The 27143-nt window shown below is 40.8% G+C and overlaps 1 protein-coding gene across 1 annotated transcript; it reads left to right on the top strand.

Moving 5' to 3' along the window:
• Positions 1-99: 99 nt before the first annotated feature.
• On the top strand, positions 100-26038 carry SYCP2L (synaptonemal complex protein 2 like). Its single transcript, XM_033512080.1, has 33 exons — positions 100-128; positions 628-712; positions 2208-2232; positions 3258-3343; positions 3467-3555; positions 3655-3689; positions 4405-4547; positions 5154-5206; positions 5561-5606; positions 6349-6441; positions 6532-6592; positions 7020-7168; positions 7990-8050; positions 10330-10448; positions 10850-10919; positions 11080-11125; positions 11740-11785; positions 12737-12798; positions 14287-14335; positions 15368-15423; positions 16025-16079; positions 16621-16777; positions 17852-17901; positions 18513-18609; positions 19049-19140; positions 19294-19357; positions 20911-21042; positions 21755-21879; positions 22355-22449; positions 23775-23874; positions 23958-24016; positions 24490-24559; positions 25715-26038. The coding sequence occupies exons 2-33, from the start codon at positions 677-679 to the stop codon at positions 25766-25768; spliced, it is 2475 nt and encodes an 824-aa protein (XP_033367971.1). The 5' UTR covers positions 100-128; positions 628-676; the 3' UTR covers positions 25769-26038.
• Positions 26039-27143: the final 1105 nt, after the last annotated feature.

Here is a 27143-nt window from a genome sequence, read left to right as displayed (position 1 = left end):
ACAGCTTCCAGGGAACAGCTAACACATGCTCTTTGCTGGCAGAGTGGTACTGAGGAGTCCTTCCTCCAAAGTGTTGTATTCCTGTCCTGAAGTTATGCTTTTCAGGGATACAGTTGCTCAGAATTCCTGTATGGAGATAAATTAATAAAATTTTTCCAGTCTGAGATCTCTGTTTCCAGTGGAGCATAGATTTATAGTTCACCATTTGTGTGTGATATTATGCAATGTTTAAAACCATCAAGTATCAAAATATTCACCTTGAAAAAGCTTGAAAAAGTTTTACAGTATTTTGCTGTGAGTTTATGTCCTCTAGAAATGTCTGTAGGAGTTTTGGTGCCTCTAGCAGCATGCATTGTGTCTGAGCATCAGGAAGTGGGTGCCTTGGACAAGAAAGGAGGATAAAAGGAGAGCTAGGGAGGGAAGGGGGAAATGGCACTTTTCACATCCTCCTAGCAAAACTTGAACTCCTTAAAGCCATGTTTTTGGCACAGTATGTGACTCTGAAGTTCAAAGAGTAAAAATTTCTGTAAGGTTTCCCGCAGACATATATAGTTTAAGGATTATTAACTCCTCTTCCCAGTTTTTAACTCATTCTTTTAACTTTTACCTGGTATCTTGGTTTGAAAGAGCAAGAACATTTGTGACCATCATCGACCCAAATGAGAATAAATCTTTGATGTTACTGCTTGAAGACTTCTTTGATTGTGCATTGGTATGTTTATGCATTTAAGGGGACAGAAGGGTTGGTTTGATTGGATAAGATGGCTATTGTTCACCAATAGTTTCCTGTTAGAAAATAAATAATTGTATGGACGTGGTGCCCTAGGGCTGAGTCTGGGATGCAGCCTAGGTGGTGGGGCTGGGTGGTGTCTGGGAGTGTGCTCCAGGCTGGGGTCTGGCTGAGATTTGACACACTTGGGAGAAGTACTTTCTCATTTTCTAACTTGAAGTATTTCTTTTAGTAGAAAAAATTGCAAGAAATTCTGATACATTTTGTAAATAAAAGTTTGAGAGCTGACGCTCTCCTTAGACCCCGCAACTTATGGACACTGAGTTGCACTTGATGTGCAAAAGTGTTTGCTAAGATGGCCCTGGTAATTTGTTCCTAATCTGTTTGAAACAGATGATCCAATTCTAAAGAATGGTCTAACTTGATTGCAACTTTGATTTAGGTTTCAACTTTAAATATTTAAGGACTTTAATGGTGTTTAGAGGCCTAGTGATGTAACATTTGTAATAGGAAGAAGGCTTTTTAGCTTTTTTCCCCCAAGCTGTTGCTCCCAATTTTCTTGTCTGTAGCTTACTGGAATTGTGTCACTTTGTGCATCAGAATTCATATCAATACTTATGGCTCTCTTCAGGAGTTCTGCTAAAAGATATTTGAGAAAAATTAAACTTCCTTCTTTCTCTACTCACCATTTTGAAATTATAAGATATATTAAATTATATATATAATTTAGATATAATATGTATGTTATATTAAATCACATAAGATTATATTTAATTATAATATAAATATTTATATTATATTTCAATTATTAAATATGTTAATATAGTTATATAATTTAAATTAATATAAATATATTAATATTTATTTTGTATTTAAATAAAATTATTTATTTTCGCAAAAACTTAATTTATTTGTCTTTCTGCTACGTTTCTTCCACAGGCTTTCACTGTGGAGGAAGAAGTATTTTGTGTTGTGGAACTGTTTTTAATTTTTAAAGTTTTTATCTTTAATTTTCCTCAGGAGACTTTAACAGCCTTCAGATCCACAAAGTAATATCTAGCACTATAGTGATTTAAGGTTCTTTATATAAATATATATTTATCTTTATAAAGATAAAATGTGCTTTTACGCAGGCCCACATGTACAACAAAAATAAGAGAACGATGTCATGATGTGGGTTTTCCAGGGAACCTGTAGGCACTGTGCTCTCAGGTGCTGCTGAAATCCCTGGGGGAAGTGGGTGCTTGGCCACCTTTACCCTCCCTGCACATTGCCAGCCTGTATGATCAGGGTGACCATATGTGACATACCTGGATCAGGTGGCTTTTTCTGATGTGGGTATGCTACTGTTCTATGTTATTTAGCATCTCAGAGTTGGGGGGTGAGGAAGGTGTGCTCTAAACAGCTTGGCACTTTGTGTACTGCTGTTGTTGGCTGGTGGTGTGTTAATGAAGGCTTCTTTTGCTCTTTCCATCAGGTGATTTGCAAATGCAGTAATGAAGGTCAGTGTTTTTTTTATCTTTTTGCCTCCCATTCCTCAATATTCTGAATCTTAATCTTAGGAGTATATTTCTTAATTCTGCTTGAACTTTGCCCCCTTTCTTTTTTTTTTTCTTCAGCTTCCTGCTTCCTCTCTGCAATTTTTTTTTTTTTTTTTTTTCTTTTTTTAATTCTCCAGTTGATTTCTTGTCAGTTAATTTTCATTAACATTTATATTGGAGCACAAAACCTTTTTCTGTTTCTCTTTGTTTTCTTGCTTTATACATGCTGTATATTTTTTTTCCCAAAAAAGGTCTATCCTCTGGTATCTTGTTTAAATGGTCAGCATCAAGCATTTCACTTGATCAGAGTGAGTGGTTTCTGAAAGGGGTTCAGGCTAGACAGTCTGTTCTGGCATCAGATGTCAGTCCCTTGCTGAAGGCAACCATCTCCACAGAATACCATGGTAACTCCTTCAGCCTTCTGAACTCCACAGAGAGATGTCTGTCATTCATTTCAGCAGAAAAATTTTGTTCTGTGGCTGCAGCTGGCTTTACATTAGGGCAGGGGGGGAGCAGGTGCTTTCAGAAAACATCTGTGTGACCATACATCCAGGCTTACAATCCATGTAAAAATGAAGCATTGCACTGTGGGGCAGGTAATGTGTGCTTATTTGTCCTTGCACCTTATTCTAGTGGGAGCAGAGTGGCACAAGCATCTTCTGTTTAATACTTTATTGGTTTGCCCTGGTGACTTGAACAAAACATGTATATTTAGGTTTTCTCTTGTGGCTAGTAATTATCTTCCCCTTCCTGTGCCTCTTTAGTTACCCAGGTCAGAAGTTAGTGTAGCTGGGGCACTGGTGTTTTTTTAGCTAGAAGTTACCAGTTCCTCTTTCTGTCTAGGATAAGATGGTTGGAAGCTTTGTCTTAAAATGAACTTACAGCCGGGATGTTTTTATTCCTTCAACACAACTGTAGTTGCTCCAACTATTTTTATATGGACACCAGCACATTTCTAGCTGTACCTTTCAAATTATTTTTTCTAGGGAAGAAAGAGCTAGTGAATTTATTTTTGCCTGAACTAGGGCGCCTAGTGGCAGAAGCAAGTATTTGCTGCGCTCTGCATCTGGAGGTAAGATTCTTCCTAGGACGAGAAAACTGGATACGTTTGTGTGAAATTTTGTGTAATTAGATAAAAGATGTGAAACAATGTTGTTTCCCTTAATTTTATACCCCTTCTCTTGTGGGGGGGAAGGCCTTGAGGACCCTCAACTCTATACTTGACAGTGTCCCACGGGAAGAGAGAAAGAAGTTCCCTCTCTCTGAGGAGATGTGCTCACTCACGTAAGTGGTTTTCCCTCCAGTTTCTGTACCTACATTCCTGCTTCTCTGCATTAGGAGACACTTATTTCCATTTTAACTTGTGGCATTTTGTTGTTTCAGGAAAGATCTGGCAAAAACTATACTGGAGGTTGGTGGTAAGAATTTCTCCAGCTTTACCTCATCTGCTTATTTATTATAGATTAATTATAATTTAAATTACATTTCCTTGCTAAGAGTTGATTTTAGGGAGGAAAGTCAGATGTGCTCTAACAAAAAATAAAAAAGTTACCAGCAGCAATGCATTAGCGCTTTCTGGTTGGTATTGGTGATGCATATTGACTAATCAGACAAGCTAAACTGATTTATGTAGAAAAGTAATTAGATCAGCCTTATGTATGTGTTTACAGAATATGCTGGTTGCTATTCTTAAAAAAATTAAATTTGAATTGCTCTGCTATGATGTGGCTGAAATTTAGTTAACAAGGTTAATGGCCTCTTGAGTGAAATATCTTTTGTCTTCTCCCGATAGTAACTTTTTAGAGTATTGCCATGGTATATGGAACATGTCCTGATCCTAGCGGGACAGTGATGAATCTCTACTCTCATCCCCCTCCCGAACCCCAAGCACATCTCCCAGTGTGCTCACGTGTGTCATGGCTTGCAGTGCTCTGTACCTCGATCTCGCTGAGCTGGGGGAGCTGAGGATGCCTGAGCCAACACTTGGCTCTTGCCCTCCCCTGTTCTCCTAGGGGAAACTGAGGCTAGAGGAAGGATGTGACCGTGTGTATAAAATTGCAGGAGTAGCAATGCTATAATCGTCTGTTATACTGCAGAGATGATATTTATCCTGTGCTTGTGTTTACCTGGCAGATTATGACCTTCAGGTTGCCCTTTCAGAAGCACTTTGTAGGTTAATGATAAAAAAATGGAGGGATGACCTTGTTCACCACTGGTTTGAAGATAACTATCTCGCTGAAGCTTTCAAAGAGATCAAGGATCGAGAATTTGAGACGGTGAGGGTCCTTATTTTGAAAACAACATACTTGACAAGTCTGTATAGGGGCTAGTTTTGGTTGAGTTAAGCCAGGGTGTCCTTGCAAGAAGTTCCTACAAAACTGATTTTATAAATACAGTTATTTGTGGAGGGCATATTTTAATTTCCCCCCTATTAATTAATATTAAAATATTACTAATTTATTTTAATATTATTACATACAATATTACAATTACAATATTATAATTAATATTATAACTATAATATTATATTAATGTTATATTGTTATTATTTATAAATTATTACCACACATTAGTAAAATAGCTCCTAAGCTTCTAAATTATTTTACCTATAAAAAAGCAAAATAAAAAAAATATAAGTAATGCATAAAAAAGTTAATTTGTGGAGTTTATATTTGAATTCTTACTGGTCTTAAGCTGGGTCCAACCTTTTGTAGTAAGTTGAGTGTTTCTTCCCAGTGGTCTTTGTTGTCTCACTGACCAGTTTAAAACTTTCATCTAGACAGTAGAGGTTACACAGCAAACAGTTATTTGACAAAATAGAATAACAATTTGCAAAGGAAAAGTAGCCTGCATTTTAAAATAATGTGTCATTTGTCTTGAAGGACTGTAGAAAATTTCTTAACCTACTAAATGAAAGGCTTGGAGATGAAAGAAGGTAAGCTGGGAACCAACAGAAGAAATTGGTACACATGATTACTGCAGAGGAGAATAAATAGAATTGTAAAATGGGCTGGCTTATATTAAAAAAAATTTTACATTGCATGTGAAGATGAAATTGTTTTTAAAAAGGAAATTTTATGCATTTTTATGGTGATTTTTTTGAAAGTAAAATCAATGAAGGTAACGCATCAGTACTAAAATATTGTTTCTAGCTTATCCAAGCTTAATTCTAGAAAATTTTAAATTATTCTTTGAACAATAAAATTTGTTACTTATCTTCTTAAAAGTAAAATAATTGAAGTCATATTTTAATGTTGAATATATCATGTGAAGTCTGCTTCTCTTCCAGAGTCTACTCATTTCCTTGCATATTTGCTTTTGCTGACATGAATGAGGTAATAGCCCTTCAAGCTCTGACACCTTTCCTACAGTATCATGGCTGTTTAAATGTTGCTTTCTGTGGTAAATGTTTGGGGTTTTTCTCCCCTGCCTCTTTTTTTATTGAAGAGCTTGATTTCTGAGAGCATAGAGTGTACCTTCTGTTCTAGCTGGAAAGGTTGCTTGTTTGTCACTTGGCTCCCAACTTACTGCTGCTGACTTTGCTGTTGTATCAGCCAAGTGATAGCAGGAATGCTTCTCTTCATGGTGATGACAGAAAAGAGTGCTAAAAAGAAACAGGAGGACAGGACAACACTGAATCCTCCGGCAGAGCTGTTTCCAGGCTGTCAGAAAACAAGATTAGCCTGGTGCCCCTGGAGAAAAGTTGCAGATCCTGTAGTTTGCTTCACTGGTCTTCAATTGAATGAACTGTGGCACCGTTCCTGAAGGTCATATTGAATCAAGCCCATGTAGATGGAAGCTGGTTCCACTGTTCCTGCTTATTTCAAGTGCTCAGAAACAACTTCCACAGTGTTTGTGCCTTTCCTCTCCCTTGCCTAGAGCCAGGTCTGACATGGTTGTGGTTGGGTGAGCAGTGGGCTGGCACCCCACAGGGTGGTCTGAACTCTTGCTTCTGCAGGGTGTACAGATGTTTACGTAGGGTAACACTTTCCAGTTTAGTTTCACAAAAGAAATTTGTCACTGATACTGCAGTTGTAGCTCTTTTTGGGGAACACGAGTGCCACTCTTCTTCCCCAGGTGAAGAAGCCATCGGATGAGAAACTGGAGGAGTTTTGGATTGACTTCAACACTGGCAGCCAGAGTGTAACTTTCTATGTGGATTGTGATGAGGTAACAGCAAAGGCCAAGTGGCCTTTGGGTTAGCCTAAGCCAGTGGGCAGTCCCTCAGCCCTTCTGACACAATGGCTTTGGTTTTCAAAGGGAGCTCTTTGGGACTCTGTGAGGCTGTCAAAAGAAAATGTCAACAGTTACAGTGTGAAGGGTAAGATTTTTTCCGACATTGGCTGGGGGTCCTTAAGACACATGGAGTAAATGTAAAATCTCGCCATCACCAAGGTGTTCCTGTCTATTCTTCTCCCTCTTTACTTTGCCCTTTGGTCTTCTTGCAGTAGCTCTGGTTGTTGGACTGTGTGTGGGCTCATTCTGTACAGTAATCCCCTCTCCCATACCCAAAGAGGACAGCCTGAGGTGTCAGTTTTCAGGTGTCCTGGGGAACAGCACAACCACGACTCAACAGGAAAGAACCATGCATAACTGAGAGTAACTGGAAATGCAAGGGCAAGATGTAAAAGACCTGTTTTAAAAATCCCAAATGCTTACTCAGATATTTTTGGGTTAACAGAAGAATGTCTCGATCTAAAAAACAAATGTAATCAATTGTTTGTTTTATTTTCTTTGTTTTTACTCAGAGAAGGATAGAGAAAAGATTGTTAAAATTTTTATGAAGATACCCACTGCTCTTAACAAAACAGAAGCAACAAAAGTCAAACTGGTTTTCAGTGCCGAGTTTGAAATATTAAGTGTACTTAGAAAAGTCCTGGGAGAGGAAAAACTGATGGTAAGCTCTAATATATGAATTGTTTTCTTAACTATATTTTATACTGGACAAAACCATTCAGGTTTGTAGGATTTCTGTTTTGTGGTTTCTCTATTTTCTCAGTGCTTCTTTACTGTATCTGTCTTTCCACTGTGGATTTATCATACTCTATATAGATGTTCTAAACCTTGGCCTGGAAGAGAAATTAGGTGTTTTAGGAAAGAATTTTCAAGATACTCAAATTTATAGTTTTAAAGCTGGAAGGTTAAAATGATTTGTTAATTAATTCTTTGTGTTATAACTCTTCCTGAGTTTCTGAAGTAGAAAATAAAACATAACATTTCATTGCATAAATTTAAGTATGAACATGCTCTTACATATGGCTCTAAGTGTTACATCACATAGGATGAGCAAATTGTTACACAAAAACCTGGAGGGGGGTGCTGAAAATTGAAAATCTTAGACTGATGTTGTAGATAGGACTTAAAGAATAGAGTACTTCTGAAGGTTCAAGGTCTTTTATTAGCTAATGCAAAAAGCTAAATGGTTTTGGTTTTTTTTTTATTTTTTTCCCCAAAATGTTAATATAGTTAATTTTGTTTTTAATTCATCCACAGTCTGTGGTGTTTGTAGAAAAGCTTACATGGCAGTAAATAGGCATAACATAATGGCTGTCATTTGCCCTTAAAGGAGCCAAGACCTTTCCAAATGATCAACTCAATTAGTATCCACTGATTTGTTGCTGGCAATTAGCAACTGTTAGTTTTGTTATTAAGTAGCTGGCTTTACTAGATAAAGACTATTTAATATCGCGTTCACATGAGATTAATTCATACCAACAGATAGTTGAGTCTGAAGATGAGACTGTCTATGCTGGGAAGGAAGCCATGCAGAATGAAGCAGGTGATTTTTTAATTGTATAATTTCATTACATTTAAATATGTTTTCAAATTATCCTTCTCACTTGTAGTCCACAGCTTACAGTTAACTTCACTTAAACAAGCAATGCCTGAGCTCAGTCTTCTACTGTTCCTGCCTTGTGAGCTTGGTAACTCTGCTTGTGGCGTGTGATAAGTCCCTCTAGCCCAGGGAGTGAGGGCTGGGCACCATGGCCATGTGCTGCTGGGGTTGCACAGGCAGGGGAATGCTCATGGAGACAGGATCTGTGTGCTGGCAGGTGGCCCAGCAAGGCACATTTCAGCTGAGGCTGACCTCTGATGTGCAGGGTGTGCAGAACTGTTTCTCCATTGGCAGGTGTGGTGGGATGCACCCTCCTGTCTTCCCCTCTGGGTTGCTTGATGCCTGGTTTCTGGTTTGGCCATGCTATGTGGGTGGGTGCCTGCAGAAGGGCATGCTGACTCTGGCCTCCTGAAAGCCCAGGTCCTCTGGTGGGCCTGTGCTTTACACCCTGGCATTCTACAAGGTCTCTCCTCTGTGCAGTGAGGTGTATATGGTGGGGTAAGCTCTACTAAAGCTTCCTGCAGGGAGGTGGCTTCTGTTTCTTCTGAATAAGGTGCTGTGCTAGAAAATGATGTGCTCCAGTCCCCTGTCCCCAAGTGCAGTGCCTTGGAGGTTACCTGGAGCTGCTGTGGAAGAACAACTGGGGGAGCAGAAATGCTCACCTGCAATCCCTATTAGTGGGTAAAGGTGGGCAGCATCCCAGTTCTTCTGCAGGAGGTGAGCTGCTGCTGTAAATACCTTGTGCTGCAGGGCTTTATCTGTGTGTGCCCCAGCTACAAAAATAGCTGTGTGCCTTAAGGCAGGACAGCTCTTAGCTGCACCTGGAATAGCCTTTACTTCTTGATTCTCACCGCCCCATAGCCAATGCTTTGTGTTTCTTTGAACTGGGCACATTAAGTTTTGCATCATCAAATGGTGGTGCTTCCTGTGCTGCCAGTGAACATCTCCTGCAAGGAAGGCATCATCTTCCAGGATCATTTGACAGAGTTTTATTATGTTCTAAATTCAGAAGTTGTTGAGTTAACTTGGAGCCTGAAGTACAGATGTGTATTTTCTGTGTCTGATCCAAAGCAAGGTGGTCCACGCCTAGTACTTGCAAAGAAAAAGTAACTCCTTTCTTTCTTTCTCATGCTCTGAAATTCTTCTGTAAGTCCCCACAAACTGTAGGTCACAGCCTTAAGGAAAAGCTGCTTACAGCAAAAAAGCAGGAGGTGACTGTGATCAAAATTGTTATTAAACAGGAAATGCTTCCTCAGCTCAACTTTGGTGTATCAAATTCTTTGGAAGGTGTTGGTTTTTTAATTTTTTTTTTTTGCTGTCTTTTAACCTGGAAGGCTGGGATTTGTTCTTGCTCCAAATCTGGGTGTATTTCAGGTTTTAGAGTGATTACTTTTTGTGTGGATCTTTTCTTGATGTAAATTGCTTGACAGATATTTCCACATCTTCTAAGGCTGTGAAATCACAGCTCTTCCTACTGCTACCACCCACTGTCTTGAAAACAAATCAAGTTTGAAGAGCTCTTAAGATAGCATTCTTTCAGTGACAATATTAAAAGGAAATTTTTACTTTCCTCTAAGTTCCTAAGCATTTTAGATTTCTCCAGGTCAATACTTGAAAGAGCTCCATCCAGCTCCAAATTTCTGGGGCAGTAACTTCTTCAGTAGTCCTTCCCATTTTCCTCCAGTTGGAGCATGAAATAGGCTGGAGTGGAAGTCCTTCAGCTTCTGGAGATGTAGCTGAGCTAGGAGTTCCATTGTCAGAACTCACCATGGAGCACACAGAAGTGCAAGGTGGGCACTGCTACTTGAAGCAGTCAAGCACTATGAAGGGTAGAAGGTAGTTAATTTTAAGCAGTGAAACAAATTTTGCAGTGCCTGATAGAGATTCAGTAGAGGAAAACATAGATGGTGGAAGATCCCCCTGCTTTAGTCAGATACAAAGGCTTGCTCTGTCTTCCAGAGCTTAAGAGTCAGTGTAGGAAAATAAGTAGTAAGATGATAAACTTGCATATATTCATCCAATATTGATGAGCTTATGTTGTTCATTTAGCATTGTCACTGGGTACTTTGAAGATACCTGTGTTTCCTCTGTTAAATGTGAGCTTGAGATACGCCTAGAAGGTTGTACTGCTGCAACTTATGCTTGTGTGGGAATGGAAAGAAGGGGTAGTGAGTGTGTTCAATTACTGTGATGACATTCTCACCCCAGCTGTTGTTGTGCAGAAATACCTGTACCCTCTAATGCACAGAGGAAGAACTATCCTTCAGACTCTGAGAATGCAGAGACTCAAAAAGGCAACTTAACCTCTCACCACAGACAGCAGTTTGCAAGCACTGTAGTAGTAAGTATTTGGTGTATGATGGAACTGTCCTTGTGCCACTTTTCCCTTCCTCCAGTCTGCTTTTTTCACATGTGACTAAAACCTTCTTTCAAAGACAACTGCTTTGTTTCTATTCAGCTCAAATTCTTGTCTCCAGAGCTGCAATTTTGGCAAAATTACTTTAAAAATAAAAATAATAATAAAAAAAATACTTTATTTTATAAGAGGACAGTGGGATGTTCTTAGCAATAAACCCAGAGAATTACTTACACTCAGCTTAAAAGGTTTTTACGTGCGGACAACGATGAACTTGCCATGCAGCTCTTTCCACAGGCTACCTCTAAAAAATCTGTTTCTAAAAAGACCCCCACTTTTTATTGATCATATGCATGTTTTGTTCATGGTCTCATGTCTCCAAACAGAAAATGGTCAACTCTGGTGTATCCATGGTTACAGTGGGCCAGCAGACTGACCTGGAGGATGCTAACCAAGGTCAGGCATGGCTCCCTTCAGTACCTGAAGTCTGACCCAGTTAAATGTTACCCAGGTGACATGTTGAAGGCTCTGCCTTTGTGGGTCTTACAGCAAAAGTAGATAAAGTTTTTCATAGTAGCTCCAGAGGGTAAAACTCTATTTTCCTTGCCTTCTTCAGAAAAAAACTCCAAAACTCCATCTCCAGGGAAGAAAGCTAAGCCTAGGTGAGTGTCTCACAGATAGAAAGTTGCAAAGTGAGTTCTGTGTGGGTTTTTTGGTTTGGTTTGGATTTTTTTCCCCCTGAGGTTTTAATGCTTGTGATTTTGAGGTTATTCCAACAATTATTAAATTGAAAATTCTGTTTTGCCATCTGGACATGAAGGCGGTTTGCCTGCAGTTACATCCCTTTGGAGTTGCTGAACAGTGATATTTGGTTACTAGGTTGGCAGCTGCTTTGATTTTTTTTCTCATCATGGATTTAGTCCAAATGCAAGGTGAGCCCACAGCTGATTTACAGAGAGTTAAACTTCAGCTGTGAAACCTGAGCTTGCCAAATGTGGGATTGTTCATAATGGGGACCGTGACTTTGTGAAAGATGTGAATTTGAATTCACCTTGGCTTGAATGCACCTTCTTTTCCCAGATCTTTGCAGGACAGAATTTCTTGTAGTTAAGGAGCTGGACTTCTGTAGAGCTATTGATTACCTTTCTTCCTTACACATTAAACTACTGCTTTGGTGCTAATTGATGCAATTTTTTGGGTTTTTTCCCCCCTTAATACTTCACAAAAGTTTTGGTCTTTAGATGAACAGCTCCCTCACGTGTCTTCTTATCCCCAGTGAGAAGCCCCTAGAAGAAGAACCTATGGATGAGTCAATACTAAAGGTATGTGTGCCTTGGGGGTCTCCCTTGAGTGAAGAGGGATAGGGAAGAGACATTCTGGTGGAGTTGCAGAAGAAAGCTGGGATGGGTTGACCTACTCGTGCCATTGAGAGGTGTCCTGAGCCCACAGAGTGTCATACCTGATGTGCTGTGCCACTTAGCACCAGAAGTGAGCTGCAGAGGCAACAACCTCATTTTAGAGAGGCCCAGACAAGTGATTCAAGCTCATTAAAGTTTATTCAGCAGCTATTCAGTCCCAAAGCAATGTGTCTAGGTGTGTGGGACATACTTGCACATCACTTGACTTGAACACCCTCCTCAAGAGGGAATGTTTGGTTCCTGAATGGAAGTAAGCCTTGGAAGGCTACAGATGTGTTTATTCAGTTTAGTATCTGGGCTCTAATGACTGTCCCATGTAGGAACTTGCAACCTGGATAAATTACCAAGTAACTGAGAGTCCTCTGTAGTTGCACTTGGAAAGTGCTTTTGGTGTGTCCATGTACTAAAAAAAATAAACCAATGCACTAAATGAGCAAAATTAAGTTCCTGAAGTAGTATTTTTGAGCTTAGGTACTTATATAAGAAATCTTATCTTAGACTAGTTCTTGGGTTTACATTTCCAGGTCTGATTTTTTTAAAAATCTTTTCTGCTGTCTGTTCAGTTGTTTTGTAGCACTTGCTCACTGTACAGTGAATTCGAAGCTTTTGAACTACTCTCCCCCCAAGATTTTTATTTCATAAAATACTTCTCTTGACACTCCCCAAGTTCAGCTCTGAGTCCCATACTTTGTGGTAGGAAAGTATTGCAGGCAGCAGTTGCACCTGAAAAATTGTTGTGGAGGGAGGAAGGAAGTTTCCTGGCACACCTTTGCTCTGCTTTTAGCAGGCTTTAGAATGAGAACATTACTTTGAGTATTGTTGTTTTAGTTCCTGCAATTCTCTTCTTTTCCAAAGGATGATACCAGCAAACGGAGGAACAGGAAAACCAGTTTGGCCAAGAAGAGGGCTGAAGGCAGGTATGACACGCAAGCCCCGTGCCCATCAGGAACTGGTGTACCAAGTCATTTTAGACCTCTTTTGGCACTCAGGCAGGAAGGGGTGTCCACATGGGGGGTGGCCTGACTGTACCTAGAACAGGCAGTAAAACAATTATGAGGCTATGAAAGTTCATAACTTGTCTCTGGAAGACCCTTTGGGTCCCCAAAATGATGATGATCTCAGAAGCTAACCCTAGTCTGCCAAAAATGCCCTCTACACCTGAGATACCATGTTATGGCATGTTGGCTTTTTCCTTGCTCGACCATAGCCCTCCAGTCAGTTCAGTTCTGAGCACCAGCTTCCTTCACAAATATTTAGCTTTTCTCCAATGTTGTCCCAGTTCCTTGGCATCATGTGTCCTAGGGTTTCAGGATGGCTTCTTTTCTCAGCTTGTCCCCTTCCCTCATACCCACACATCTGTCTGTCTGCGTTTAAAGCTGGGGGCACTGCAAGAAGAAGCACTTGAGGGTTTGGGGGCTGCATGCAGCCTGTGGCACTGAAAGTCTGCCTTGTTGAGCTCTGCCAAGCGTTGTGTTGGAGTCAATGCCTGCTGCTGGGCAGGAGGGCAAATCAACTGTGTGAGGATCTCTGCTGCTGCTCTGGGGCTTCCGTGGGGGTCCTGCTTCAGCCTGCTGTCTCTTAGCTCAAAAAAACCTCCCAGACCCCCAAGTGCTTAGACCATTTTTTTGACTGACTGTAGGTAAGAACAGGAAAACTTGATGTAGGGCTTCATGAAGTTTTTTGTTTCGCATGCTTTAAAGCAATTTGATGCAGCAAATACCGGTTTTAAAACAGGAACAGCAGTGTAGGAGTTAAGGGTGGAAACTTCTTAGCTTGGTCGTTCTGCTCCCTCTAGTGTTTCGTCTGTAAATGAGCTTTTCCTTCCTGCGGGAAGCTTTGGCCAAGATCTCAGTTGTTCTCAGTCTTCCCATTCTTTTACTAGCAGAAAGGTGATGTACTGTATGTCGAGCAATTGTTGTAGGATTTTTTGGAAATAGATTTGGAGAAAGCCATAAATGCGCGGTTAAGTGTTGGAAGATACAAAAACAAAATCTAGATGTACACAGAGATTAGAGAACAAATATTAAATACTAGAATTTTCAAAAGATAATTAAATGGGATTTTTAAAATGCTTCTGATAGTATATTTCCAGTCATTACTTCTTCCTGCCATGTACTATTATGGGGGATGTGAGAAAAAAGTCCTCTACAGAAGCAGGGATAGGTTAATTCCTATGTTTTGACTATTTCTTAGTTACTACTATAAAATAGTGAGAATCAAGACAGTAATAAGACAAATATGAAAAGGAGTGGTTTTTAGAAGCTTAGAAAACAGAATTTTTAGGCATATAAGTTATCTGAGGAGAGGGGGCTCAGAAAGAAACCACATTATCACTCCCCTATTCTTAATGAAATTCTGTAGGGTCATTCTTCACTATTGCATGCCATATTTATGTTGCCTTGCAGGAAGGAAGTCTATGACTTTGAAAACTCAGACTCCTCAAGTCACGAAAAGGTAAAGTTGAGACAGAAGCTCAGCACCTAATGGAATAGTAACTTGAAGCAGGGGACATCATTTGCTGCAGAAATGCTGGAAGGATGGACACACTGTTATAGCAAGACAGATGACAGGCAATCTAAGATTTTTTGGTTTTGTTTTCTCTGTATGGTGGAAATGGAAAATTTTTTTGAGTGGTAAGCATGTTCATCACTGTGTGAATTTTGTGGTTGGTAACGCATGGATAACACCAACAGGCATTTGAGCTGTTGCCTCAGTGAGACCATGAGATGTCTGTGTGATTGAGGGCCAGCCTCTGTGTTTTATTGAATATCAAAATCAGACTGCTGAGCATCTGCTTTGTCCTCCTAGGCTAAACAGAAAAGATTGAAATCTACTCCAAGAAACTTTTGTTGGAAATCCTGCTTGACTTGTATTTGCAGCCTCTCTCAAAAAAAAAAAAAAGGAAAATAAAGAAAAAGGAATAAAAATTAATCACTGCTTTGAAACTTTGCCCGGTGTGGGCTTTCCTGGGAGGCTGTCAACTTGCTCCTATGGCTTCCATCAAGGTGATTGTGCTGGACAAACCTTTTGGTTTTCAGCCTCTTCCCTGATGTGAAGCCTATCACTGGTGCCCGCTAATTGTGAGACAGTGGGCGCTGAATAGAATACTCCAAATTTCTCTGTATTATAAACTGGACATGACTTTATCCTTGCTATTGCCGCTGGGTGTCAGCATTAATCCCTGCTCCATGGCACCAGTCCCAGGGCTGTCCAGGGGCCCTGCACCATGCTTGCAGTGCTGGATATTGGTGCATAAAATAAGCATTATTCATAAACCAAGGAAAAGAGAAAGGAACTCTGTTTAAGGCTCAAATGTTTGTCTGTTACAATTTATGGAACTGTTTCAAGCAACAAATCCCATTCCATTCAAAAGTGGAATTTCCAAGCAGGACTTGTAAACCATTTTCCTTATGAATTCTGATATATTTTCAATTTGTTGAGTATTTTATGGAGCAAATGGACTCTGAGACAACTCTCTGCTTTCAGGTTTCTAAAGCCAAAGGAAAGATTCTTGCCCAGAAAATTTCTTCACAAAGTCAGAGGTACAAGATTATACATTCAGTGTTTATGAACATTTTGCTATGTGAATAAGAGTTCATAGCTTTGGTTAAGCTTTTAAGTTAGGATCCAAAAGGCTGTGTGATTTTTCTAATACAGTCGTTCCTTGCTTAGCTACCACACTGTCTGTGGATGTTATTGGTACCAATATTTAAATTACTACCTGAGAATATAAAACTTACTGGAGAGAATAGGGAGTCCTGTCAACTCTGACAATAAGATTTTAACTCTCAAACATCATCCTTTTCTGACCATATGCCAAAATTACTGATTTAATTTTTGAAAAATGCTTAAACTCCCTGCCTTGCTTTGGCTGCCTTCCAGTCATAACAACCTTCCAGGGACTTGCCACCTCTATGTATACAGATTAATTTTTATTTCAAAAAGTGCTTATTTCTAAATCCCTGAAGTGCTACTTTCAAAATCCAGGCAAAGAAAAATTTGGCTACTGTATGGTCTTTAACAGTTCGGTTGTTCTGCTGAACCCTTAAGGGGCCTCCTGGCACTTCTATTTGTCTGTGCCCATTCAGCAGTGCTGTGGTATGTGTTTGCTACTCTGATTTGGGTCTTTGTGTTACTTGGCAGGACTTACGAAACAAGAAGCAAGAGCAAGGAATCACAGAGTCTTGAGAGAAGGCAGGTAGGTTGTCTGTGCTCTTGCATCCCTGGAGCCTTGGACTGTTGCCTGTTTGAATGCTGTGTCTTTTTACCTGTACAAATCTGTTGTGCCCATAAAGAAGCTGAAGTTTAAGGCCTACCCAGTGCAGAGATGGAGGAATGTGATTCTGGTAGCCTCTAAATACTGTCTGTCATTTTGCTCAGGATGCACCATCACTGCCAGACCAGGCAGTGAATTGTCTGTGTTACCTGTTCCCCTCGATGTGCTGCTGGATGCAGCTCAGACATACTGAGGTTTTCCTCCTTGCAAGAGTGCTCTTATTTTAGGCACAGGAGAGAGGGAGAGACAAGGAAGGAGGGTACTCTAAAAACCCCATTCTGGCAAAAGGCAAGCATCTGCTTCTTGGTGATTTTATACAGCTGTTTTAACAGCTGGCTGTGGCTGTTTTGGCTGATTTCATAGCTTTACATGCTGTGCTGTGGGGAGAAAGAAACAGCATAACTTGGTAACAGCTGAAATGGAATGGCTGAGGGGCTCCTGAGTGAACAGGACTTGTCTTTAGTCCAGTTACAGGAAACATCTTTTCTCTGAAAGCAACAATGAGAATACAAGCCCTGGTCAGAGTGAAAAAAGCTGGATCCTTGACTCTCAGATACAGTCGGCACCAAAATCTGTTGACTATACCCGAAAAAGACCCAGGGTGAGAAGTAAATTAAAAGGTAAGCTCAGTCCCCTACTGACTTAGCTATGCATGATGTAGTGCACTGCAGAAAAGTAAGTGCTGATGATGGTTTGAAAAAGGAGAATTTGGCCAAATCCTGGCTCCCCTGAGAGGCGGAGAGCAGGTTTGAGGCCAGCAGCAAGGAGTACCCCATGGAGGAGATGCATTGCATACCCTTGTGCCTTAACTGGGCTCATGTCCCCTTCCCAAATTAAGGTTCACATGTCCAGGTGGAAATTTGGCACCTAAACAAACAGTGCTGGGTGCAGCCCTCTGTGTGATGATGTTAAAGAACCCATGGGTCCTGGGCTGATGGCTGTGTTGGTGCTTTTGACTGCAGTGGGAGGAAGATCTCTCTGAAGCAATCACACCTCCTCTCTGCAACTTTCCCCTCCCCATCTCTCTAGAAACATCACTGACTTGGCAAGTAAACCTTGCAAACCTCACAGTTTTCAGACCAGGGCATTCTGATTCCTTGTTTATGCAGTAATAAGCCAACTGTCCTCTGAATGTCAGATGTGGCTGTCTCTGATAGTATTCTCTGCTTGGGCCTGACCAGCAGCAGTGCTCCAGGGCTGTCTGCTGCTGTGACCACCAAAAGGAAACCAAATTGTCCTGAATCTGCTGGAATGTTTCTCTCCTACTCATGGAGAAATGATGCTTGCTCAGGTAGCCGTTGGATTCTGTATGGATTAAAAAGCAAAACAAAGTTGAGCTTCAAATGCTTCTTTATACTGGGCTTTCAAGGCGGTTTTGCTCACCCCAGTGTCAGCCCACATGTCTTGCCTGAGACCTGGGGGCTGTCAGATAAGATGCTGAGCCTGTCTTTTGTTTATTTTATTTCTTTGGCTGCTCTGGATGCAGTGAGTTGTGTATGTTGGCATTGTTGCATCTATCTTTGTTAGAGAGGCTTTTTTTTTTTTTATAAATCTAATGGAAGTGTTGTGACATTTTACCTTGTAAACCTTTAGAAAACCAAAACTGAAAAGGTTTGTATTGTGGCTAACTCAGCTAACTGGGTAAAGTACACAATTTACATTGCTAGTAACCACGGAAGCTTTTCTTCTTGCAGTGCTTCCAGTACCTTCTGCAAGTAGTGGCAGCGACTATGAGTCAAAGAAGGTAAGGTGTTATGCTTTAGTGTTTCAGATTTAAAAATATTATGGATGAAAAATGTGTACCAATGAGTCAGAATTAAATAAACTGGTATTAATTCTCAAATGTTCTGATGGAGAGATTTGTCTGCTAAGTGCTGTTGAGACTATTGGTCTAATAGAGGAGATGTTAGGAAAACATGGTAGACTTCATAGAAAACAATTGTTAAATGCTGTATATCAAATATATATATGTGTGTGTATATATGTATTTATATGTATTTTAAATACAGAAAGTCTGGGGAAAAGATCTCCAGAACTAGTAGTCACACTAAAATATTTTATTTTCCCCTGGAAAACTTTTCTTTCTTGACTACAATGCTTCTATTCAGCTTATGAAAACATCATCAAATGTGCATCTCCAGTGCCTAAATTCTTGCATGCATTGAACTTCAGGACGCTAGTCTCCTTCAGTGCAGAATAGAGCCATCAGTATGTTAGACACATTTTAAGTACATATCTACTCTTAGTGTATTTAGAAAACAAGCCAATCATCCGCAACTCTCCCTCCAAAACAACACCCCAACCCCTACTTCTATAGTAATGTTTAAATAATGGTTAGACTTTATTTTGTTTTAGGTGGGAGTATCAAAGCAAAGAGTTCAAAAGGAGATGTCAAGGGAAAAAAGCACATTTAACTTCAAGGGAGATGATTTACCCACGGTGGATCTTGCTGGTATTTTTATTTTGATTGTCTTCAGTGCATTAGAAGAGTTTTGGTATGTGTGGGCCTGTACCTTTTGGATGAGTTTTTTTAGTTGTGGGTTTTTCTTTTTGATTTTGCGGGTTTTCCTTCACATTTTTTTTCCATAAATATTTGCCTTGTGATATTTCTTTGTAATGGCTATGAGGGATAGATGCTGTCTGTGTAGGTAGTCTCTTATACAAGGAGAAGATAAGCTGGTGCTATTGAGAGGTAAAGGAATGAACTTGACCAACAACCACCAAGAAAACAGCCTTTGGACTGAGTCTGAGCCACCACCTCTTCCCTGTGTGAAGAGATAAGGAGAGGGTAGAGGGCTTGGGGTTTTTTTTCTGCGTCATTAAATTGGGATTTCCAGTCCATACAGGATTCAAACCCTATTGCCTGTGTCATTTATCAATCTCTCACACAGATGAATCTCTCTCAGAGGAGCTTGGAGGGAGTCCGCTGCTATTGAGTGTGTCTACCAGGAGCTCTCCCAGTGACATGGAGAAGGCCACACAGGTGCAGAAAAAGTGCTTAGTCTCCCTTCCAGCCTGCTGTCAGGCTACCTGAAACCAGTGTGTCATGTCTCTTTGCTTCCCATAACAAGACAAGTCCCTGGCAGCTTGTCTGCAGGGTGGGTACAGTCTTATTTTGTTTTCTTTCTCTACTTAGAAGTTTCATGGTACACCAGGCAAAATATCAAGAGAGGAAGAAAGTACCAAGCGGAAGGACTCAGGTTTGTTATTCTTGATATCATGGCAGAGTTGGTTAAAAGCAGAAAGAGGTGGTGCCAAAGCTTTTACTTTCTTTCCAAGGCAAATTAACATTGTCTGTTTTGAGATTACATTTTTTTTTTTGCTAAATTCTGTTTCTCTGTTTTGTATATCATGGCAGACTCTGGTGAGATGCTTTTACATACATTCCTGAATTAATTGCTAACTCTTAAAGCTGCCCTTGATTAAAGGGGCACATTCCTACTTGTAGGTAGGAATTTACAAGCTAATGACCCGAGAGATGCACAAAAGTTAATTTTTAATGTTTCAAAAGTGGACTGCAACTTCAGTTGCATCCCTTCAAGTTGTTGATTTTCTTTATACCTAAGAACATAGATGTATACCATTGCTATAAGCATTTGTTAAATGGGGACTTGGGTAATGCTTATTACTGCTGTAGCTTTTTTAATAGGTAAGTGGAACATCAGGATCTTTTTTTAAATGTAGCTGAACTTTATAAACTAACCCAGAAGTGCAGCACAGTCTTTTTGTGGTTGAACTTCAAGCAAATCAAGCAGCAACTGGGGACTGTTTTCATCCTAACAATTCTCAGTGCTGATGTAGTTGTAAAAGTCTGAGTTACTGTTGTGACTGTGAAATGAGTGACTGAAGTTTTGGTCTTGGACAAAAGCATCCCTTTTCTCGTGAGCTGGCTCTGTGTTCTCAGTCTATCTTTTACCTGTCCAGCATTTTCTGAATACACCCTTCACTGCAATGACACATCTGTTTAATTCTGGGAACATAGGCATTGTGGGGACATCATTTTTATCACTGTTTGCTGTACAGCATTAGACTTGAGAGTTGTTGCCATGCAAAAGCACAAGCAGGGTTATGCTCAGAAATTTCAGGTGTGATCTCTGACTGCATTTGAACTCTCTGTGAACCCTAAATCTACTCCAGGGTGCTTCTCTTGGTGCGACTGCCCCCCTTGTTCTGGGCCCCACTACCTTCCATTCTGCCCTATGGAGACTCCAGGGAGATGATTTGTCAAACAGACAACTTGCTGAGTTCAGAAAAAGTGCACAGTGAGACAAAAGGATGGGGGTCTCGTTCGTTTCTTTGGTTTTTAGCAAATCTTCTCCAAAGCAGAGGCTTCAGCTTTGATTTGGATTGATTCAATTTTCCTAAAAATTTTCTTTATAAGCAGTTTGAGAACTTGGGTTGGAACTTGGAGAAGGGAATGGGAAGAACCTGGACACCAGAGGGTTTTGATAGTTCAAATAGCAGGCCAAGAAAGGAAATCATCTTTAAGGTGGAGACATGGAAGCTTTCCAAATACCTGTAAAACGCTGGGCGGGCCAGTTGCCTTCTTTTAGGAGGGAAGATGCTTGCATGTGAAGTCTTATCCTGTCCTGTGTGATGCCAGACCATAAAATGAGGCTGCCTCCTTTTCTGAAGCACTGGTAATTCCAGTGGTGGTTTCTCCTTGAGCAGGCACTGTCATGTACCTCATGCAAAAGAACAGATTTCTTTTGAAAGAAATCTTCATTTCAATAGTCTTCTATTCTCTTTCTAGATACATTGAGTGGCACTATCATAAAAAAGCCTAAATTTTCTAGTTTGGAGAAAAATCACTTGCCCTCTGAGATTAACCATACACCAAAGAAAATTCCTGATTCAGTAGAAGAGGATGGGGACATCCAGAAAGGTAAAATCTGGTTGGTAACTAAGGTCAAGTGCTTAAATGCTTTCAGCTTTTTTTTTCTTGTGGTTGAAATCATAGTCAAATGAAAGCTTGAAGAGAAGTATTTGTAGGGAGGCCAACTTTTCCAAAATCCAAAAGTCAAAATTAGCAGGAGGTATATTGCAGCACTGCCAATGCCAGTGGATACTGTGCATGTAGGTGTGTGAATAAGGAAATTTGGGTTCCACTTGGTCAGCTACTCCATGACATCCCCACACTTTCTATTCTATCTGAATAGTGGTTTTTCCAGAGCTGCTAGAAAACCATCAAACACAGGAGCTGAATAGAAAGCATGCAGGTAATGGATAAAGTAACTGCAAAATACTGTGAACTCCGAGCACAAGAGGATCAGGCTTTCTCTGCAATGCATAAATAGAAGACAGAAAACAGTGGTGGCCTGACTATTTTCCACCTTTATTCTATGTGTTTGCCTCAGTATCTGTAAGTGGCTCTTTGTGTTGCTCTATTGTGCCTATCCTTCCCTACGGCTCTCAAATAAGTGTTTCTCTGGGGCTTTTTCAGCCAGTTTCCCTCTTGCTGGTGAGTTCTACAAGAACAAGGCCCAAATTCCAGACATTTTTGCTCACATGAATGACAATCCCTTCAGTGCCAGGAAGGTTTATATTCCAGGAAATCTTCCAGCATGATGCTAACTTGGGCATGTGCTTCCTCCTAGGTCACGAAATGGATGATAGCATAGATGATGTGTTTTTTCCCAAGCTGCTCCACGAAGAATTGAGTGATTCAGGAGTGGTTTTTGCCTTTGAGAGCTTTATTGGCCACCTGAAGAAACTTTTCTGGGTAATGTGAGCTCTTTCAGCACCTGTGGCAGTTGATCAATGTGAAATTACCTTTTTATCCAAGGGAGAGTTGGTGCAAATATCCCATCTTTACTTTGTGTTGAGGAGTAGGGCTTTGGCAGCAGTATCTGTTAGTCTGGAGCTCTTAGAAGCATTCTACAGAACTTGTCTATTCTGAGAAGTGTTATAGGCAAGGCATAAAGGAAATTTTAATTAGTTTTTTCCTAATGCAACACTTCCCTGAAGTTGCATGAGGTTTGTTGGTGTAACTACTGTGACTGAATTAAATCAGACCATATCTGCAGCACTGATGTGTCTCATCTTACTGCACATTACATTTGATTTAAGATGGTTTCTGCCAAGATGAATGGCATCCTGCAGAGCAACTTGTTTTCTAGGGAAAGGTTTTTGCAAACTAGACTTCAAGGTTTTGCCTTGTGCCATTGCCTATCCCTAACTGTGCATCCCATGGCTAGTCCCGGTACAAAAGGATTGAGATGAACACACAGGATGCCTTGAGATCCTCAGAGAAGAACTTGTCTGCCCTGCTGAACCAGATACATAAGTGCAGGTAAGTGGTCTGCTGCTGGCTGAAAACAGCTTCAATCCTGTGTCAATTTTGGTTGATAGGGAAAGCCAGTCTGACAGTTGGTTATTGTGCTTATGGTTTGCACAGCAAAACACCTTTTGTGTGTTTTGGTTTTTTTTCTTTTATGCAAGAAGAGCTTCAGAAGTATAAGTCCTTAGTTTAGTCCTTAGATTGATCCTAATTTTCCTGTAGGAGGAGAGGATGTGTTAATTCATGCAAAGCAAACTTGAGTTACAAACTGTTGATGGAGCAGTCCTTGGACTGTCTTCTGGGTGTCACCAACTTAGTAGCTTCTCTTTCTAAATCTTCTAAGAAAGAAGCCAGGATGTGACTTGCTTAATGAAGTGGAGGAGAAGAAAAGGGATTTCCCAGATCCTGAATTTCTTAGATAGGAGCTAGATAAAAAATAAGTTCTAATATTTATGGATTTGGTGTGAGACACTTGCATCTTATATTGTAGTTGTAAGTCTATTAGGCTTCTGTATCTCTGTATCTGAAATTATGCATTCACTTTCTAGGATTTAGATCAAATGTAGTATGAAATAATAGTCTCTAAAGTGAAAAATCCTTGGTATTAATGGGACCTCTATGAGTATTATTTGCTGTCATTAAGGTACATGGACAAGTTTGAGTTCCAAAAGAAAAAAATGGGATGTTTGTGGTGGAAGATAAGAGGTAGATGGCAGTGAGATGCTTCCATGTTTGGTTGCCAAGTAAGTAACTTGGCTCTAACCAGGGTCACAGGATAGTGAATGCAGGGCTGTGCCAAATTTTTCCTACTTCAATGCAACTGGGAATGGTGGCAAACCCAAGTTAATAAGGATGTTGCAATCACAACCTTTAAGGTTTAGAAATTGCTGGCATCTTGTGGCAACTGTTTGTACATATCAAATCCATGGCAGGAAAATCCACAGAGGCTTTTTGTGTCAAGATAGAATCATAGAATGGTTTGGGCTGGAAGGGACCTAAAGGAGGTCATCAGCATGGGAAATCTCTGCTGAGCTCCCTGGAGGCTGGGAGAGCATGCAGTGCAAGAAATGCACTGGGACTTCATTTGTATGCTCTGTCCCAGTCTTCTGTTACTGGCTGCTATTTGGGACAGGCTGTTGGGCAATATTTATCTGCAGTGTGACTTTAGTGCAGCAATTCACTTGCTCCATGAGATATCTGAGAATAAATCTGCCCCATGTAGTTCAGCAGTGAAATTTTCTTCTGCCTCAAAGTAGGTTTGGTGCTGAAGGGGTTGTTGCCCACCTTGTGTGACTGCAAACTGAAGTGGCAAAATTGCTTCTGCTCTCCATCACTAGGCTGAGTAAATTTGAAACCTTCCAGAAGATTGTTGTTGAAGAGCTTGCTAACCTTGAGAAAGAAACTCAAATTCTGGCAGCCATGGAGAAGGATGCACTGGTGCGTACAGCTTCTTGTGTCCCAGCCCAAAAAGGTGCTCCTTCCCAGGTAACAGGGGCTTTCTTTGTGGGGGGTCTTTTTAGGATTTCTGGAATGCACAGCTGCTCAAACTGAATACTTTCTGCAACCAGCAAAAGCAAAGGTATGTCCCTGCCAGCTGTTCTGCATACTCCCAAGTGCTCTGATGGTCGCAGAGGGCACTGGTTAGGCTGGTGGTACCCTCACTGATAGACGGGAAAGTATTCTAAACCTAGTATGGCATCTTCACTTGGTGTCCACTGATTGAGCCTTCACAGCCTTGTGAGGGTTTTCTCTTGGAATTAGAATGTAACAAGGGAAGCCTTCTCTATGGGAAGTTGTGCAGGAGAGGAACCTTACTTAGGACAGCTGTACCAGGGTCTGGAACAACATGCAATGCACCCTCTCGACATCACTGTGTCTAGGGGTCAGAGGAGGTGGAAGGAGGTGATCATTTCCTGTATAAGAGGCACTGTTGGTATAAATGCTGAGCAAAACCCTGCCATTCTTGGGTTTATTTTTGGTGGTAAATATCTCTGTTCAAGCTTCACCAGTAAGTGCTCCATACAAATCCAGCTAAGATCACTTTTCTTTCAGAATTGAATCTGTTGACTCGGCCCTGGGTGAAACAGCCAAGAGTTTTGCCGATGCTGTCCAGAATACAGTGGTATGTGTGATACAAAAGCAGCTCCCTGTAGGTGGGGGGCTGAGATCTGGCCTGACTTGATTGATGGTGGAAGTGAGAAACCAAACCTGGAGTCCTGGGAGGGGAAGCCTTTGGTTGGCTGTTTTGTGGGGCTGGTTCTTTGTGGGACCTCTGCTCCTGATGCATGGAAATCATTGAGAAAGCAATGTTTGACAAGGGAAAGAGGTCAAACAGTACTTGCCTAGGGGAGAAGATAAATACAAGGGCCATCAGGTAGTGATGTTTCTTCTGGGTTTGCAGTCTGGGGCAGTTTCTGTGTAGCTGGTGACCCTGAATTCATTTGCCCTTGGAGCTGTGTGTCCATGACAACCTGTGGCTAAGGGCTTTGCAATCTAACACCTTGCATGCTTTCTCTCATCTGCTCTTTAGGCCTGGGAACTTCTAGCCTTGACATATTCAAGTTGGATTTTTTGAGAAACCTTTTTTTTATTTAGCTTACATCCTGGTTAGATATTCTGTCAAAGTTCTTAAGCTCTCTACAGTCTAATCACTATTTTATACCTGTGCTTTAATTTGTAAATTAAGATGAATACTTTGCTAATTTTGATACAGTGTTTAGTTTCCATCTGGTTCACCCCATCACATAGAGGTGTATTTTTGCTACTGCTGCTGTTCCAGGTCTATGTGCACCTCTGATGGCTTTGAGAGTTTAGCATTTCTGCAATAAGACTGATGGATTTACTGCCATGTGTAGGATGCCACATGCCTCACTTCACAGAGCTGAGAAAGCTCTGTGTTGAAGGAACAACTATGCCTGTGGTCACCACAGTGGACTGGGCCTTTTTCAGAAAAGATGCATGTATATATATAGCACTTAAGCTGGAATCCTGAGCCTTTCCAAAGGGAAAAGTTTCCATTATGAGCATTGAGTTGCTGAGGGACACAGGTGCTCCTGAATGAGGACAATCAAAGAGGAGCGGGGCTGAGAAAGGAGCACTTGTGTCATGGGAGCTGCTCATCCTGCAGCACTTGTTCCAGCATAGGTGCTTGAGAATTAAGAGCTGAATCTAAATGTGCCTTCAGAATCTTTGTAATTTCTTATCCTGTACTGTTTCAATGTTTGTATAATTTTTTGCAATGTTTTCTCTTACCTTTTTTTTTTGTTCTTCCCTGCAGTATGAACACCCAGTGAAGAAGGCAGAAGACGTGTTCATTGTTCCTTCTGACTAGCATACCCCAAATTCATTATTGCTCATGACATTTGAGCACTTCATGTGCAGCAAAAAGATGGTTCTGTAATGGATGCTAGTCTATTTAAATGAAAAGAAAAAAAAGCATTATGTTGAGCCTTGTTTTCCCTAAAAAGAATATGTATTGCTAAGTGGTCCAGTTGATAATAAATTTTCCTGAAAATTTGCAAGATTGGGTCCATTATATATCAAAGAAATTAGAGAAGCAATCTGAAGATAATTACATAGCCATTAAATTGATGGGGATATTGCCTTACTTTGACTGTTCTGCTAACACCTTTATCTAGTGTAAAAGCACTTAACAGTTGGTTCAAAGTAAAAAGATGTTTCCATAGGATAACAATTTCACTCTTTTCTTGATGCACTGTGAGTACCTGGAAAGGTACTCTAGAGTCCTGTGTGTCTTGCACAGGATGTGTTACGTTTAGCCTCTCCTGTGTGCACTTAATTGTAGCAGCTGCTGGCTTGACACCATTGCTACTCAATTCTGGAGCTGAAAGCAGAGAGGGATCTACTGGCCAGATGCTTGACAGCAAGCTGGGGGACTGCAGAGGGCAAGAAATTTGGAGAAGTGAACAGAAAAATGTCAGTGAAGCAGGAGAAATTATTTTTGCAGCCAGTGACTTTTGGCTCCACAGAGAGCTCAGAATACAACGCTAGGATTAGACAAAATAGCATCACAGGTCTCTAGAAAGTAAGCAGCAGATAACCCATGCTGTTTAGTATTGTCCCCTGTGTGACAGTGTGATGGAGTTCCCCAGAATATAGTTGCTCTTCACAAGTGTTCTTGCAAAAACAGCATTAGTGCTCAAGTACCTTAATGTATTTGTGGGAACATGGCAGGTTTCTGGGCTTTGGTTTTTATCTCCTTAACTTATAGAACCAACCTCAGATTGCTGTATGGGGTAAAGTTGAGGGAACCCTCGCCTGCACAGTGTACCTTCATAACAAAAGCCCAAACCCTGACAGGGTTTGTTTCATAAGTGAAATAAGGCTGATGCTGTTTCTGCTTGAGAAGGTCATACAGGGCAGCACCAGCACAGAGAACAGCAAGAAGCTGCTGTTGCCTTTGCTATACAGTTTTGTGTATTCCTTTATCTTAAGTAGTCCTGACTAGGGTTGGCATGAGCTGAAGCTTGTTCATCCACATCAAGATGCATTTGGTGCTTTCCTCCTGGGGTGGTTTAAAAGAAAAGACCTCTTCAACCTTGCCCTTTCCGAAGGTTCAGCTCTACTGGTCTACCCCCTCCTCTTCTTAATGTGAAGGGCTGAAATGCTGATTTCACATCCACTGGCTTGTGCTTGCTTCTTTGAGGGCTGTCCCTAGTGACCTGGCTGTGCTGTGTCCTCCAGCT

This window comes from Parus major, chromosome 2 (assembly GCF_001522545.3).
Source record: "Parus major isolate Abel chromosome 2, Parus_major1.1, whole genome shotgun sequence".
Classification (NCBI taxonomy): Eukaryota; Metazoa; Chordata; class Aves; order Passeriformes; family Paridae; genus Parus; species Parus major.
The sequence above is the reverse complement of the archived record's forward strand: the minus strand, read 5'-3'. Positions and strand labels throughout refer to the sequence as shown.